This window comes from Capricornis sumatraensis, chromosome 3 (genome assembly GCF_032405125.1).
Source record: "Capricornis sumatraensis isolate serow.1 chromosome 3, serow.2, whole genome shotgun sequence".
NCBI classification, from domain to species: Eukaryota; Metazoa; Chordata; class Mammalia; order Artiodactyla; family Bovidae; genus Capricornis; species Capricornis sumatraensis.
Window position 1 is genome coordinate 96,649,300 of NC_091071.1, and position 18,201 is coordinate 96,667,500.

At 37.1% G+C, this 18,201-nt stretch overlaps 1 protein-coding gene across 2 annotated transcripts in view; it reads left to right on the forward strand.

Annotated features, from left to right (window-relative positions):
• Nucleotides 1-18,201, forward strand: part of ZEB2 (zinc finger E-box binding homeobox 2) — a 132,802-nt gene that overhangs the window by 110,676 nt on the left and 3,925 nt on the right. For both annotated transcript variants that reach the window (XM_068969509.1, XM_068969510.1), the window contains 5 exons: nt 5,455-5,643; nt 6,337-6,551; nt 9,141-9,249; nt 10,166-12,135; nt 13,735-13,915. In XM_068969509.1, coding sequence (XP_068825610.1) covers nt 5,455-5,643; nt 6,337-6,551; nt 9,141-9,249; nt 10,166-12,135; nt 13,735-13,915 — 2,664 coding nt within the window. The remainder of the gene's footprint in view (nt 1-5,454; nt 5,644-6,336; nt 6,552-9,140; nt 9,250-10,165; nt 12,136-13,734; nt 13,916-18,201) is intronic.

Here is an 18,201-nt window from a genome sequence, read left to right on the forward strand (position 1 = left end):
TGGAACAAGTATCAAGGTCTCATTATAAGTTAACCACTTGTAAGCATATTAAGAATCTTAGGAGTTCTCTGGTGCTCCAGTGGTTAAGACTATGCTTCCAATGCAGGGGGCACAGGTTCAATCCCTGGCCAGGGAACTAAGATTCCACATGCCGTGGGGTATGGCTATAAAAAATAAAATAAGACTAATAAAAATAATTTTAGGAAAAGAAATACTTTAAAAAGAGTGTTAAGAATCTTTAAGAAATATTTATGAGGGGAACAGGAGTTGAATGATTTATTAAAGAGACCAATAAATATCTTTTTATTTAGAGATTTAATTTCAAGAGGTTAATTGCTTGTTTTTAGACAGTAATTTGAAAAGTCAATCCATGTTGGTATTTATCATCTATCAAAAATATTAATATCTAAGATAGACATAGGGTTTTTATGAAAGTATTATTAATTAACATTAGTAAGAGTGACCAACATATTTACAAGAAATTTGAGCTTTTCTGACTTAAAGGGACTTAGAAAGTTACCCTAACAATATTAAAACACATTTGGCTATGAGGAAACATTTTTAATTAATGAAGTTCTTTTTTTGGACAGAGGAAAGTTTACCAGACCTTAGGGAAGGCTGAGATATTTGCAAGACATCAGGGTAAATTTTAGGACTAAATGCAAAATCTCTGGAGAGGTATAGGAAGAAATTACTTGAGGTTTCTTGTGAATTTTTGCTATGGCTTGATCATAAATACCATGCAAATATCCTTTGTCAGTGTGTTTTGGCAGTTCTTCCAAGGAGATCGAGGAGTGAAGAGGATTATAGAAAAACAGAAAGGAAAATGAGGTTGATTTTAGACTAGAAAAATGCAGTGAGGAATTTTATAACTTTCTAGCAAATTTTCTACCTCATCTCTTGATTCTGCTATACAGTATTACAAAATCCTTGTAAAAAGCAAAAATGCAGACTTCCAAATAGAATCAAAACATTTTCTTTCCCAACAATTTTGAGAGTATCCAAAATTTAATTCCACCATTTATTCTAGAATGGTAACAATCAGGGTGTTTTGGAGTCTAGGGGACTGAAACACAACATAGCCTAAAGTAGAAGAGGGAATTTTTTTCCTCACTGGAAGGATACAGGTGCCGACTGACCTCAGGAATAAGTGTGGCTAGAAAACTGCTGTCACAGTTTGTCATCTTGTCTCTGCTTCATTTTCTCTCGTCATAAATTTTCTTATTTTACATGAGATTTATCAATTCTTTCATTCTACATCATATAGTTGTAATCGCTTGGAAAATATAAATCTGCCTTGGTGCTCTCTTTGGAAACAAGTCCTAAAATCATGGGAAAGGGATTGACTGAAACTCAGTGGGATTCTTGACTACCACTGGACCAATCAATGGTTTGACCTAGAGGATGGAGAGCTAAGATCACTTCACTTCAGGTGCAGATTAATCCAGTGGATCTAGGGAAGCAGGATCATGCAACAACATGGCAGCTGCCTTGAGTACCATAAATCTTAGCAGTAGGGACAGTGGGGAACCATCCCAAGCAAAGGAGAATGTTGTGGTACTGACTGGAGAAACCATATACTAGTAACCATATGTTACTAGTATCCATAGTAAGATTAGGGAAAATCACATTACATCCATGATGGTTATACCTAGTTCATAGAAGGCTAGACTCTAACCCACTTAAGTGACTCTAAATATTGAGATATATAATGAATAGCATATCTGTACCACATGAAGAAAAATCCTGATAGAGCAGATAGATTTAAATGATTGGCTTTCTTCACAAACCCTTTTTTAATACTTCCCTGAGCCCTGTCAAATTCTTGCAAGTACTTATGATCACGACTACACAGTTTATCGCATAATTGTTCTACAATTACTTGAATAGTAGGTCTAAGTTCCTACACCTAACTTTTTTTAGAAGACTTCTGCACCAAGATTAGTGTTAAGGAAATAATTTATTCCAGATTCATTCCATAAATGATTCTTGAGTGCCTACTAATTTCTAGGCAATATATTTGATTCTCAGGCTACAAAGATGATCAAAGATGATCCTTAACAGGAGCACATGATTTGATATCTTTTGTCCCCGTCACACTTCACATAGAAATCTAGTATGGCCAGATTTGATTTACCAAATGAATTGCCTCTCCAAATACCAGTAGTGTATCTAGATGCAGTTTAGTTTGCCTATCCAGAAAAATCAGAATTTTCCTCTCTTTTAAGCCGAAAGGCTATTAATGCAAATCCAATTGAATTTGCATTTGATTACATTTCTGATGGAAACATTCATATGCAAATAAAAATTCATGCAAAGATAGCCAGATAATTCAAATACTTGCTGAAATATCAGGATAAAATTAGGGTGATATTAAATGTATATCTATCCATGTTTGCTAGGTTACACTAAGGATCTTCAAGTGGGACAATGTTCTTGAAAAATTAAAATAAATCGTGTCTTAAACATTTAACAATGTTTAACTAGATCTGAGTTTAGAAAATCACTACCACCTTACTTTCTACTGCCGTGGTGCTAATAAAGAAGTCAATCCCTGATCAAATCAGTTAAGTTGTTCAAAAAAGGTTCATTTTGGATCCACACATATTGTCCCCTTTATCTTTTCTCGCACTTAAAAAACAAAAGGTGACTTTTGATAGATCTGAAGTTATTTTGATGATCCAAAACAATGAATAAGTAGTTTGTGCAAGCTGGCATTTCCTTCATACCTCCCTAGTGACTTAATGGTGCAAGTTAAATGATACCATCCCAGTCATCACCAAGTATCCTTTGGAAAACATCCATGGCGGCATGAATAGATCAGAGGGAAAGTGATCTTAATCAATGTCCATTCTACTTAGAAAAGATGTTAAGACTGAAGATACTAAGAGAAGATTTAAGCAAAATTTCAAGATACAAAATCTTAATCTACTACTACATTTTCCAAACCTCTATTTGAAGGAAATACAGGTCCTGGAATTAGTCCATTGCTCTTGTTAAAATTAACAGACGTTAGAGTGGCAAAAGAGAAACGTTTGAGATGACAGTATTCAGATTGTTAGCACTTAGTTTAATAGGCTACAAAGTGTAATGCTCCCAGTTTCCTTTTATTTGATCCAATGTATTCATTCATAGTTTCAGATCTTTTTAAAATGCCTATGCTTCCTGCATTGCTGATGTCACTTAACCATCTATCAAATTTGACAAGCCTAAACCTAAGAGGGGTGGGGATCTTCACCACTCCCTTGTTGGTACATCCAAGCTTTCTCCAAATCTAATCCAACCACTTCCTATAATCTCCCTCACCATTTTTTTTAACCTTTATCTTTTGCCCAATCAATGGTAAGAGACTCCTAACTGGTTTCCCAGGGTCTACTTTCCTCTTCCTGTAATCCATATCATACTGTAACCAGGGTTGTCATTTGAAAATGCAGATAACCGATAATTTCACCCCAACATCTTTCCTGCTTGATATCTTTCAGTGGCTTCCTGCTTCTCTCAGAAGAAAATCCAGATCCTTAACAGGACTAGCACACACTGCAGGGTTTGGTCCCTACCTTCCTCTTCACCCTTACATCAAGCTCCCTCTTTCTCTCCATACTCCAGCAATATCCTTTCAGATTCTGAAATGCTCCATGTTCTTTCCAGTCACCACTGTTCTACGCTAGCTTCTAAAGTCAGTTAACTTCATGCTTCATGATCAGTTAAGGCTTTCCTGATCATTCAGACTCCATCAGGTCCCTGTCAAGTCCCCCTGTTACTTCTGTAATACCACCGTGTAACTTTCTTTCATAACACTTATTTGAGTTTGTAATATTATATCTATTTTTGAGACAATATCAGTTGTATTGATCATTTTCATGGCTTCCTGAAGAATGAGGCTGGATCTGTTTTTTGCTAATCAAACCAAAACATGATGCCTATCACATACCAGGCATTCAGTAAATATTTATTGATTAATGGAAGGTTCCACTTTTTAGTCTTCTCATAAACGTTCATAACAGTAAAAGCCAAAAATAAAAATTGACTGGCTTGCTTGAACATCACCCTGCCACAAATTGCCAGGGAGAATTAGGATGACAAATATCAATACTATAGTATCTTTTATGACAGAGAAGGTGAGATGAAGAATGTAGTGAGATCAAAGTTTACTGTCCTCAAAAACTATGAAAGTATAGCCCCACCCTGGATTGTACTAGCAAAGAATTATTCTTCACTTACCTCTGGTAGCCACAATGTGGCACCCACTTTCCCAACACTGACTTATGCATAAAAGTTTTTACTTAGGATATTTAAGCCACAACTTATTTTAAAAACATAGCTGCTTCTGCTGCTGCTGCTAAGTCGCTTCAGTCATGTCCGACTCTATGTAACCCCAGAGACGGCAGCCCACCAGGCTCCCCCGTCCCTGGGATTCTCCAGGCAAGAACACTGGAGTGGGTTGCCATTTCCTTCTCCAATGCATGAAAGTGAAAAGCGGAAGTGAAGTTGCTCAGTTGTGTCCGACTCCTAGAGACCCCATGGATTGCAGCCTACCAGGCTCCTCCGTCCATGGGATTTTCCAGGCAAGAGTACTGGAGTGGGGTGCCATTGCCTTCTCCAAAAACATAGCTAGTAGTTTCCAATATACAGTCTTGGGACACAAATTGCTAACATTGCTTTACACTTGTTATTCATGTCATGGAAAGAGAGTCATAAAAGTTAAAAGTCATATCAAAATCACATTGCTAGATAGCCAGTTTCTTAACTCGATCTGTTACTTTTTATTTCTATCAGTGTGAGCTTAATTTTATTTTCAGCAGCTTTAAAATATTGAGCTAAACATTGAAATTTTAAGAAAAGATAAACTCCAGCATTCCTTGAATGTTTTTTTAACAAAGGCTCATTATTATCTCTCCAAGAATATCCATCCTTCTGCATCTCTCTTGAACTGTGTAGTCCTGGTGGTCTGTGATGTTCAGAGAGTGGAGGGTTAAAAGCTTACATTTAGCAACAGAATGTATACATGGTTAGGAGCGTTAAGTTTAGTGGACTATAAAAAATTAAATACACCTTTCTTTAAAAAAAGAAAGTTTTATAGAGATTATTAAAGTAGCTTTGAGCTCATATTATCTCCCATGTTTATGGATCTTAGCTTATAGTTCTTTTTTTCATTTTCCCTGAAAAACATTTTAAAATTTCTTTCATTCTTTGCAAAGCACACAGACTAGTCTTCCAGGAAGAGGAAAATAAAATATGCCTATTTAACTTAGAGCAAAGTGTCCTCCTTTTTTTTACATATATTAGGAGAATAACCATTCGATCAATAAGTGGTCATCAGCAACACTTCCTGCAAATAAACTAGGTATTTGCAGTCTTTCTGCAAGTCCATGTGTCTTACGGTGATGTAGGCAGACGGAGGCTCCTGGGAAGAAGGCCCTGAAAAGACATTTCTTCTCCTCTTTACCATTTCAGTTAAGAATGCAAATTGCACATCAGACTTTGAGGAATACTTTGCCAAAAGAAAACTGGAGGAACGCGATGGTCATGCAGTCAGCATCGAAGAGTACCTTCAGCGCAGTGACACAGCCATCATTTACCCAGAAGCCCCTGAGGAGCTGTCTCGCCTTGGCACGCCAGAGGCCAATGGGCAGGAAGAAAATGGTGAGGCTGTAATTCATTTTTAGCCACGACGCTGACCTCTGCAGCTGTTACAATTACAAATGCACTACATGCCTGGGTGTTTACCTTAAAATTTGAAGAACAGCTGCAGAGGCATGGAATTTCATGAGCAAAGATTAGAACTGTAATTTTAGGGTATTGTGAAATTTTTTTGTCAGCAAATTTGTGTCATCTGTACATCCAATAAAGAACAAGAACAATTAGAGCCTATTTCTAAGAGATAAAAATATCTACATGGATTCCTATCTTTCCGAAATATTTCACTTTTGAGGGGGAAAAAAAGTTTAGAGATTCTGACCCTCACCTTTTGTTCTTCTGTACGGGTACCCGAAAAGCTCCTTCACCCCGTGAATCCCTGAGTCATCTGTGACTAAAGGTTTCCTACGAACTGTCAGTCACCTAAAGAGAATTTCCTCATTTATCAGCTGTTTAAATTTCCCCCCCAAATGCTCCAGTAATTAATTAATTTTCCAGCGCAGTGTGAGCTGATGCCGACAAGTCTGTCCTGGGTGTGCAAGGGGACTGGCGTGCACGGAGGCCGCGTGCGCCGATGGCACCCTCGTGGAGCAGATTGCAGTGATTCCTGTCATACCATCCCGGGCAGTCAGCCCATTAGCTGCCATTGATTTACTGACCTTTTGGCCTGCTTCTCTCCCTCTCGTCTCTCGGCTACAGACCTGCCACCTGGAACTCCAGATGCTTTTGCCCAACTGCTGACCTGCCCCTACTGCGACCGGGGCTACAAGCGCTTGACATCACTGAAGGAGCACATCAAGTACCGCCACGAGAAGAATGAAGAGAACTTTTCCTGCCCTCTGTGTAGCTACACGTTTGCCTACCGCACCCAGCTCGAGCGGCATATGGTGACGCACAAGCCAGGGACAGATCAGGTGGGGGGTTGGTTTTAAGTGATTTCTTTCTATAATAACCCCTTAGAGAAACGATATTGCTTTGATTGGCAATCATTATTAATTTTTCATGGCATTTTGAAGATGCAGATCTTTTAATGGTAATAGCTTTAATTGAGGTCTAAATGATTTTTTGATGGTCTCTTCTAATATGATTTAATAGTCTTATGTTCACGATCGAATGAGTGTGTTAATTTCTAATTTAGAAATTTTATTTGCACTTTAACTTGACTTTAGTTTCATTTTTATGTTCCACAAAAAGTGAATGAAATTGTAGCATTTTAATTATACATTATTAAACATCTCAGCAATTTTAATTCCATTTTTCACCTAGTTTTACTTAGTTTTTTTTTTAATGTAAAATCTAAGTCATAGTAAAATAAGTGTGTACTCTTTCCATTGGTCACATAACATCTTCAATTACTTAGGCTATTTTTACAAGCTGCTACTAGTTTATGAAATCTAATTAAGTGTTTTAAGGAAAATCAAAAAGCACATAATACATATGCATGCTTATATAAAATAAGCTGTATTAATACTCAAATGTGTATATGTAATAAAAATGATCCTTTCTTGATATTCATATTTATTGCTAAATATTAAAATTACTCTGCCTTTTGGATTACTTGTGTTCAAAATAAAGACTCTATCTTCAACAGTATAGCTTCTTAAATCCTTAAAATGATTGAATAGGTTTGATTCACAGTATCCCTTAAATGTTTTAGCAAAACTGCTTTTTATGTCTTCTTGGGAGAGCTCACTGCAGATTGATATTATGAGGTGTTCGGATGGTAACAAAATTGATGTGCCTTAAGTCTCAATATCTGGTCCTACAGTTCTGGAATCACCCTGTATAAACCTTGACACCGTATCTGTTTTTAAAATTATTGAACAAGATATTCTCTAAAATTATTACGGGCTTTATTTTCTTTGAATAAGGAAAATGAGAATAAGGAAACACAAGCAATGGCAATGATACTGGATTATGGAATTTCATTATTTTAAGAAAAAGCTCATGTAAATCATTTCATTTATATCTCATTGAACTTGTCACCTGCATGTTTTTCCAAGTTCAGTTGTAAAAACCGTGCTTACATAGTTACACTTATGTAACAGTTTCTCTCCCCTTGCTTATATGCACAAAAACTCCAAGAAAAAAAAAAGGTGCCTAGATATTTATCTAGCATAACTGCTTTAAATTTCACATGCAGAAGTGTGATTGTGCTGGCGCATTATGAATGGTAGCTTTGGTGTTGAAAAGTCCCCTCATTTGCTCATGGCATTTACAATTAGTAAATTAAAATGATTGTATCATATTAACAGTGGCACAACTAAAGTTTATAGTAGTCCTCTGAGGGCTGTGGGGGGAGACAAAGCAGCTGTTGCTGTTTGTTTATGCAACTCAGCAACATATGAGCGCTGGTCCCTCAATGGCGCTCGGCGGGCTGGGCTCCGCTTGATCTTTGAAGGTTGCTGCTGTTTGAACAAACCTCCCTGTGTCCCATGTAACACCATCTGTCTCACTAGGAATGTGGGAAGATTCAGCACACCCTAGCAGTTGTCATACCGTTTCTGTACTGTCTTTTTTGCAAAAGGCTTTTGTGTCATTGCTGCTTGAAAAAGGCTGGCCTCCTACCTTGAACATCCAGAGTGGATGACTGTATTTCTTTCTTTCTTTTTTTTTTCAGAATTCTAAGTCACAGTGCTTTTTTTCCCTTGTTCAAAAAGGTCAGCTGTGTTTGATTATATCTTTGCCGCTTTTAACTTGTCTTTTCAGCAAACTTTTTTTCTTTATCGTCCCTACTCCCTAGCATACTACTAAAAAGGAAAATGACAGGTCGTTGAAGTCTTTCCTACTGGCCTGTGATAAAACTGCTCAAGCAGTTCTAGCCCAAGATGTTGTCTCTTACTTTTGATAATGAATCAAATCTTACATGCAACATCTCAGGAAAAACAGGGTTTATATTTGCTACTAGCACTGTGAATGAGGTATTTAAACATGCTTATCATGTAATAAAATATTTATAATCAAGGATTTTTAAAATTTATGTGAGATTTTTTTCTTTCTTCTTTAAAATTAGTATTGCTTCAGCATAAGATATGCTTTTACCTCAATACAGAAAAGAGAAAATGAGTTATTTGTGTGGGGAGTTCTTTGGGGAGACTAGGATTTTGAGTATAATATTTATTTTTTTCCTTGACAAAATCATTGCATTCCAACAGGGAATCTTCAGATTTTAGAATCTGCAGTAAACACAGAGAGCCACAAACATCTTTGCAATTATGCTTTCTCATCTCCAACGGCTCAAAGAAGCATTTTGGAAAAGAGACTACAGAGATAATTCTAAAGCAAGTGTTGGATGCGCATGTGAAAGCACTTTTTTTTTATTTGTTCCAATTTTATTGCCAACATTATCACTTTTATTGCAACTCTGAAAGACTGGGCAAATAAATAAACATGCACTCAAACCTTTTGGCCTGTCTGAAAATAGAGGCCTTTTAAAAATATTTGTAACAAATTTCCTTTGTTCCTCCTGCACAAAACTGATGTCAGTCTTTCTCCTTTTATAGCACCAAATGCTGACCCAAGGAGCAGGTAATCGCAAGTTCAAATGCACAGAGTGTGGCAAGGCCTTCAAATATAAACACCATCTGAAGGAACACCTGCGAATCCACAGTGGTGAGTAGTAGAGGAGCTGGTGCTTGTCTTTGCATTTTGTTTCGTTAGGAACGTTTCTAAAGATTGTATAAAATGTACACAATCCTGTTTGTAGTTTTTTAGAGCTACACATTCATGTCATAAGCTTTGTGTGCCCGCTTTGTCCTTGTGAGCCTTACAGCACCACCAATAGCAGTACTAATAAGAGGAGCAGTGCTTATACTTCTTGAAAACTGCACGTGTTTTGCCTTCTTGTGAAATCTAGAGGCTCCTTTTTGTCCTTTAAAATGTTTTTGACCTGAAGAAACTCAGCTGGCAAATTCTGAAGGATATTCATTTTTTGATACCCAAACTTGAAAGAAGAATGTGGAAGAATTTTGGATAAGAGCTTTTGTATGATAAGTGTTCCTTGATTCCTGAAAGCTGTATTTTTAGAACAACATCTTACCACTGAGATTTCTTCTTTATAACTATTTTGATAGCTCTGCCAAGCATTTTATTACCAAATTGGATGCTATTCAAAGGACTAGTTGGATTGGTAGAATCAATGGAATCTTCACAGAGTTGATTAAAGCCATGGCTACACTTCCCTTTAAATACTGTGACATCTTTATTGTGCTATTGACCACACATTAATCTAACACTCTGTTTAAATAGGAGGCTGCCGATGGCAAGACAAGATTTTGGATCTTGGCTGAAAAAGGCACAGATAGCCCTCACCTTCCACTGCTAACATCTTGAATTATGTCCTCCCAGGGTAGATAAAGCCCAGAAACAGTTATAGCCACATAATTCTAATCTAAGCACCTACAGTGTAGAGGTGCCCCGTTGTGTTCCTTTCCTTTGATTGCACAGATTCTTGCCTGGGTAGATGATTGCAATTGTTGCCCCATCAAAAAGAAAAAAAAAGTAACATTAATTTTAATTGTCATTTTAGGTGAAAAACCGTACGAGTGCCCCAACTGCAAGAAACGTTTCTCCCATTCTGGTTCCTACAGTTCACACATCAGCAGCAAGAAATGTATTGGCTTAATCTCTGTAAATGGCCGAATGAGAAACAATATCAAGACAGGTTCTTCTCCTAATTCTGTTTCTTCTTCTCCTACTAATTCGGCCATTACCCAGTTAAGAAACAAATTGGAGAATGGAAAACCACTTAGTATGTCTGAACAGACAGGCTTACTTAAAATTAAAACAGAACCACTAGACTTCAATGACTATAAAGTTCTTATGGCCACACATGGGTTTAGTGGCACTAGTCCTTTTATGAATGGTGCACTTGGAGCCACCAGCCCTTTAGGAGTTCATCCGTCTGCTCAGAGTCCAATGCAGCACTTAGGTGTAGGGATGGAAGCCCCTTTACTTGGATTTCCCACAATGAATAGCAATTTAAGCGAGGTACAAAAGGTTCTACAGATTGTGGACAACACAGTTTCCAGACAAAAAATGGACTGCAAGGCTGAAGAAATTTCCAAGTTGAAAGGTTATCACATGAAGGATCCATGCTCTCAAGCTGAGGAACAAGGAGTTACTTCTCCTAATATTCCACCTGTAGGTCTTCCAGTAGTGAGTCATAATGGTGCCACTAAAAGTATTATTGACTACACGTTAGAAAAAGTCAATGAAGCCAAAGCTTGCCTCCAGAGCTTGACTACTGACTCAAGGAGACAGATCAGTAATATAAAGAAAGAGAAGCTACGTACTTTAATAGATTTGGTCACCGATGACAAAATGATTGAGAACCACAACATATCCACTCCATTCTCCTGCCAGTTTTGTAAAGAAAGTTTTCCTGGCCCCATTCCTTTGCATCAGCATGAACGTTACCTTTGTAAGATGAATGAAGAGATCAAGGCAGTCCTGCAACCCCATGAAAACATAGTCCCCAACAAAGCTGGAGTTTTTGTTGATAATAAAGCCCTCCTCTTGTCATCTGTACTTTCTGAGAAAGGAATGACAAGCCCCATCAACCCATACAAGGACCACATGTCTGTACTTAAAGCATATTATGCTATGAACATGGAGCCCAACTCTGATGAACTGCTGAAAATTTCCATTGCTGTGGGCCTTCCTCAGGAATTTGTGAAGGAATGGTTTGAGCAACGAAAAGTCTACCAGTACTCAAATTCCAGGTCACCATCACTGGAAAGGAACTCCAAGCCGTTAGCTCCCAACAGTAACCCTCCCACAAAAGACTCTTTATTACCCAGGTCTCCCGTAAAACCCATGGACTCCATAACATCACCATCTATAGCAGAACTCCACAACAGTGTTACGAATTGTGACCCTCCTCTCAGGCTAACAAAACCTTCCCATTTTACCAATATTAAACCAGTTGAAAAATTGGACCACTCAAGGAGTAATACTCCTTCGCCCTTAAATCTTTCCTCCACATCTTCTAAAAACTCCCACAGTAGTTCTTACACTCCAAACAGCTTCTCATCTGAGGAGCTCCAGGCTGAGCCTTTGGACCTGTCATTACCAAAACAAATGAAAGAACCCAAAAGTATTATAGCCACAAAGAACAAAACGAAAGTTGGCAGCATAAATTTAGACCACAACAGTGTTTCTTCATCATCTGAAAACTCAGATGAGCCTCTGAACTTGACTTTTATCAAGAAGGAGTTTTCAAATTCAAATAATCTGGACAGCAAAAGTGCTAACCCAGTGTTCGGCATGAACCCCTTTAGTGCCAAACCTCTCTACACAGCTCTTCCTCCACAAAGCGCTTTCCCCCCTGCCACTTTCATGCCACCAGTCCAGACTAGTATCCCTGGACTGCGACCATACCCAGGACTGGATCAGATGAGCTTCCTACCACACATGGCCTATACTTACCCAACTGGAGCAGCTACTTTTGCTGACATGCAGCAAAGGAGAAAGTACCAGCGGAAACCAGGATTTCAGGTAATGAGACATTTTTTTTAATCGGAAGAGAGAAGGTAAAAATTATATCACTTATGTGTATGTAGGAAAAAATCTTAGTGGAAAAAAATCTAATGCTGTGTTCTCAGCAGAAATAGAAGAGTGGGTTTGAACTTGAAGCTAAAACTGAGTGGGCTAGACAAATAAATGGAGAAACAATGGGACCCTTTGCTATCAAGCAATCGTGCCTTAAGAAAAGAGAAAGAACTTAATATTTATCATTAAGGTTTATTTAGATCGATCCATCTGCTTTCAGAATTATATGCTGATATGAGCATTTGGGGGGTTTCCCTGATAGCTCAGATGGTAAAGAATCTGCCTGCAGTGCAGGAGACCTCAGTTCAATCCCTGGGTTGGGAAGATCCCCTGGAGAAGGGAAAGGCTACCCACCCGAGTATTCTGGCCTGGAGAATTCCATATACTGTACAGATCATGGGGTCGCAAAAAGTCAGATATGACTGACTGACTTTCACTTCACTTCATGAGTATTTTGTAGGACTTACAGAGAAGCTAGACGTTAACATTTATGACAGTCACATACTTTTAGAGATGCTCACAATTTGCAATAATACTTATGTAAATTTGATGTGCCCTTGGTTTCATAGAGAATAGTTTATTTGGAAGAGTATTTTAAAAAATATTTTATACATTCCACATGACTTCCTTTGTAGTTTTCAAGCTAGTGAATAATTTATGGTTTTTCAAATATAAAATCAGGTATGTTTTAACATCATGGAGTAAAATCCATGTTTACAAAATAGGAGCATAAGTAGCAGTGTGCACCTCTGTAACAGCTGTTCCAGTATTCCAATTTACAGTACATCTGCCCTCTTTGTAAATGTATTTAAGCCTATTTAATCTTCTCTAATATTAATTAGTGCAAACGTAGTCTAAGAAAAGTGAACTGTGGGCTAGCAAATGGAAATGTATGTTATCATGCAAGTTTGCACTCCTTTGGATCAAGACAAAATAAATATCAAGAAATTTAATAATTTACTGATCCACATTCATTATTGCTCAATGCTGAAGGCTGTTTTAACATAGATAGAACATTGATAAAAAGTGTTATTAATATTCCCTACTTCAAATTAGAAAATTAAATATAAAAATATAGCTCGAGGCCTTTAGTTGGTAGACATACATTTAAATAGATTGCATAATAATAACATTTTGTACCTAAATATAAAATTCAATTAAAATGGGGTTTCTGCAGCTACAGATCATTTCTAAAGTTAAGCACACTGGAAAATACACAAATTCTGATATTTAATTCTCACTCACAGATATTTCCTGATGGAAAAAAAATTAAGGAATATGGGGAAGTTTATGTTTCTCTCACCTTCAGAGTTGACCATTTTCTATCCTTCAAAAACAATAAGCTCTACCACCTAGGGCAGAGAAGGTTTATATTTTTGTTGAGATGTGAACCGTCATATATTGTTTATGGAAAGTAACAGTTTCTAAGAACTAGATGGATTCATAGAGAGCACTTCTGAGATTCTCCAAATGTCAGCCGATGCAAAGTTGTTGTGATAAACGCAAAGAGAAGCGACTGTGTTGAACTATGTGATTATATCACAGGGAGAATTGCTTGATGGAGCACCAGACTACATGTCAGGCCTGGATGACATGACAGACTCCGACTCCTGTCTGTCTCGAAAGAAGATCAAGAAGACGGAGAGCGGCATGTATGCATGTGACTTATGTGACAAGACATTCCAGAAAAGCAGTTCCCTTCTGCGACATAAATACGAACACACAGGTATGAGTGACTTTGACTAGCTAGTTAGAGCTTCCCAGCCTGCTGTACATTTCATAATATTTAATGAGTACACTTGTGCAGCATAAGATGTAGCATATGCTGATACCTTCAACAAGGAAGAAATAATGCTTTTGCCTAGCTCAGTAGGACTTTTTTGTTGCCTGTTTATTGGATCATTCATGTGTTTATGAGCCTGCTTGTCTTATATTTTTCAAGTTAGTCTGTACACCAAACTCACAAATCCTGTCAAAGATGTATTTAAATGGCCAGGGCAACGAAATGACATGACACAAGCCAGCTACAGAAAATATCTTCAAATTCTTAAGCTGTGATGAACCTATATGTGGAAAAATTGAACAATAAAAAATTCAGTCAATGCTGTATTTGTTTCATCATCGAAACATCAAGTAAGCCATGATGGGGTGGTGGGGGGGGAGTTGGTATTCAGTTGTTTGGTTTTTACAAATTGGCCATATTTTGAATAAACTAAAAATGTTAGTACTGTGAAAGAAAAGGCATAAGTGAATAATAGGCCAAATGAGCTACTGAAATTACTGATATTTGGAAGACTAAAATACAACTTTCTAAATATAGGTTATTTCTTTCCAATTCATGCATTCCTTTTTAGGAAGAATTAAACAGGGTTGACAAGATAGCCTGATTTTTCCCTATCAGTAGAGAGAGAATGGCTTAATTTTTCAAAAGAAAGCCAAGGGCCATAAGAAGCAGCAGTATTAGTTCCCGAAATCCAAGATCTGATCTGCTATGCGCTGGAGCCACACCTGTGTTCCCTCCCTCCTTCCCCCTCCCACCTTTAACCAAAACATAGCTCTGCTGCTGTCTCTATTCTTAATCCATCTCCAGCTTTTCTCCAGGAGAAATGTGGTATGCTGCACTGGGCCTAGGTGGGAAAAGAAAGAATGTAGGATTGCAACCAAAATACTGATGGATGGAAATTATAGGAAGGTTCTCACTTTAAACCAAGATGTCTAGTATAAAATATTTTAAAAATATAGAGGAAAACAATTAACCTAACGTAAATGCTTTGGAGGGAAAAGTGATGAAGACTCAAAAAAGAAAAACAAAGACAAGGGAATGTGAATACTTCCTGTCACATTTTGACCATCTAAATCCATAGTACCCTTTTTAGTGATTGAAAACCATCCTTGGGAAGCATTTGTACTGTCACCTTGCCTTATTCCTCACTGGACATGTGACAGAGGCAGTACAAGTGACCACAGTCACCTGAGGCTGTGGAAAAGTTGGGTGAGTTTTGCAACATTAAACACTGAGGGTATTTGTGAAAAGAACAAGGTTGATAAATAACAGTGCTCTTATTTCAACCAGCCCAGTTTTCTTTTTCTTCAATTGTCTGATGCTAATTGCTATTATTTTGAAAGTTCTACTAGTGATACTTTGAAAGCAACCTAATTTGAATAGCAAATCCCAATGGTTTTTATACTTGTGTGACATAATTCAATGTTTGAAATGTCACAGTTTTCTTACATTTGTCTTTTATGATATATATCAATAGATATTTTCTTTAGTACCAAGTCCTATTTATGTATTATAGATTAAATATATTTTTATACCTAAATTTACTTTAATATCTTAATCAACCTCAAATATATTTTGTATTTCATTATTCAGCTACAATAAGCACATCATTGAAGGCATTTTTCCCTCTCTGATTGGTTTTATTATATGAACATATGCAAACTCTATCATTTACTACAGGTGAGTGCAAAACTTCTATTTTAGTGAGGGCTGTTATACATATTTACATCCAGGCAATACCTTTATTTCTTACAAATTAGTCCATAAACTCCAAGGTGTATAGATAGTTGAGAGACACCAAAGTTGACAAACACAAATATGCATGATCAATTTAAAAAATATACTATACTAAAAAAATGTTCTGGTCCTTTAAGATGTGAGAAAATCAGCTGCCTAGAAACATTGCCTAGCAACAAGATGCTAACCATCCAATGATTTCTCTAAACTTGTGATTAATTATCCTCCTGTTGGCTTCCCAGATTGTCAAGTTTCCACTGTGTTAACTTTTTTGGTCTCTTGACCAAACATCTCATGACATTTTCTACTGTCAGTGTATTAGGTTCTATCAAAGTGAAGTTCTTCATGAATTTTCTATCACTATGATAAATGTGGAAATTTAGCTCACTTTCCTTCCTAACTGGGCCCCACAAGCCTTTTATTTGTTTATATTAAGGACTAGTAATACTTTGAGAATGTGTTAAAAAGAAAATTATAAGTGAGAACAATCTTTGGGTTGATTGATTCTAAGGTTGGGAAATGAAATTGAATGGTCATTTGATTATGTGTTGATTATGAATGCGTCATTGATAAACTGTATTTGTTATATCTGTCTACAGTTTAACATATAAAATAGTTTAAACTAAGAAGGAAGTTATGAGCTACTTATTTTCAAGATGCTGTGCTCTTTTACCTTGGCCTGTTTATTTCGTAAGCAGACACCAAAAATAATAATCCTTAATTCTCCTTACCAATGGCTCATTGCTTGCTTGCTTTTCCTGGGATTTGGGACTGGGACAGAGGAAGAAAACGATACATAAATGTTGATTTCAATAGAATTAATTGTCACAAATAAGGATTGAGAAATAAAAAATCTGAAACTCTTATTAAGCACTGTAAAGAATTCACTTATTAAAAAAAAAGAATTCACTTAAATTCCACTAAAATTTAAATCTGACATCTATTGAGTACTTTCTCTGTTGAGAAAGGTAGGTGCTCTTAAACCCACTTTATTTAGAAAAGGAATAAAAAAATGTTTCTACTTTTGAGTGAAGTTAAAGTTTCAAGTTACCCAGTCAATTTTGTTTTTCAGTTACATGGTAATCTTCTTCATACCATAGACCTTTCATTTATTAATTTCAGTTATTCTGTCAGGTGAATCATGAGACTTGATATTAGAGAAAAATAAAACTTACCCTGTAAAAGTTTTTACTTACTCAATATCAGTTTGGATGTTTTTTTTCTGAATTTTGTTCATGTGGAAACTTAATTCCAGGACATCTTGATTTGAATCAGGTAAACTAATCAAGCAATTTAAAAAGAGATAAATGGCAAAGTTAGTTCCTATTTAAACTGAATGTATTAAATGCTTACAAGTGAAATTTCTGGAGATTAGTAGAATATTTAGTACAATTCTAAAACTCCTGCTCTCAAATTCTATCTTTGGCATGACAGAATAGCTGAACATTTTATTCTCTTAGGTTGTTGGTTCATAATGTAGAATTAACGTATTTTAATATAAGCATATTATTTATGATCAAAAGGACTCCCTTAAAATCAACCACCTGTAACTATCAAATATCTATGGGCTACACCGGTGCCTCAGTGGTAAAGAACTCGCCTGCAATGCAGGAGACACAGGAGACATGGGTTTGATCCCTGGGTCAGGAAGATCCCCTGGAGGAGGGAATGGCAGCCCACTCGAGTATAGCAGCCGGGAAAATCCCATGTACAGAGAAGGCTGGCAGGCTACCATCCACAGGGTCGCAAAGAGTCAGACACAACTAAAGTGACTAAGAATGAGCACATATCAAATATCTATATCTTAAAGACTTCAGTTCAGTGGGCATCCCCAAAGCATATCTAACAGGCCTTGAACTTGTCCTTGAGAATGCTCGTTCAGGACATTGCTCTGCGTTTTGTTCCTTTGGAAAAGAGACAGCCATATCGACTGTGATGTTTGTTCACAATTATTCACACAGCTGATCCATGTAGTGAACTAACCAGTCAACATTTCTGTGCCCTTGAACTTCTGAGACATTAAGAGAGGTTGCAGGACAGTTCTGCCCACGTGCACTGTAGCAACTAAAGAACCAAGAAAGTTTTTAGTTTTTATCTGCAATTTCTCTTCTCTCCATTCAGATTCATTTCTTCCATGTACTTTGCTCCTGATACATGCATCTTGCTTACAACTTGGGAAATTACTGAATGTGTACTAATAAATACAAATAAAAATATCGAACATTCATTGAGTGCTTACTATGTGCAGTCCTTGAACTAAACACTTTACCTACATTGTCTCCTTCACTCTTTGTGCCCAGTCTACAAGTTAGGTCCCCAAATGATTTCCCTATTACCAACAAGGACCCAAATCCTCAGAGGGAGAGGTTAACATGCTTGAGGCTACACAGCAGGTCTTAAAAGATGGATTTGAACCTGGGCAGTCAAACTCTAGAATCCATCTTCCCTATCTAACTCTGCACCACCCTGGCTCTGTGAATGAATTACCACTG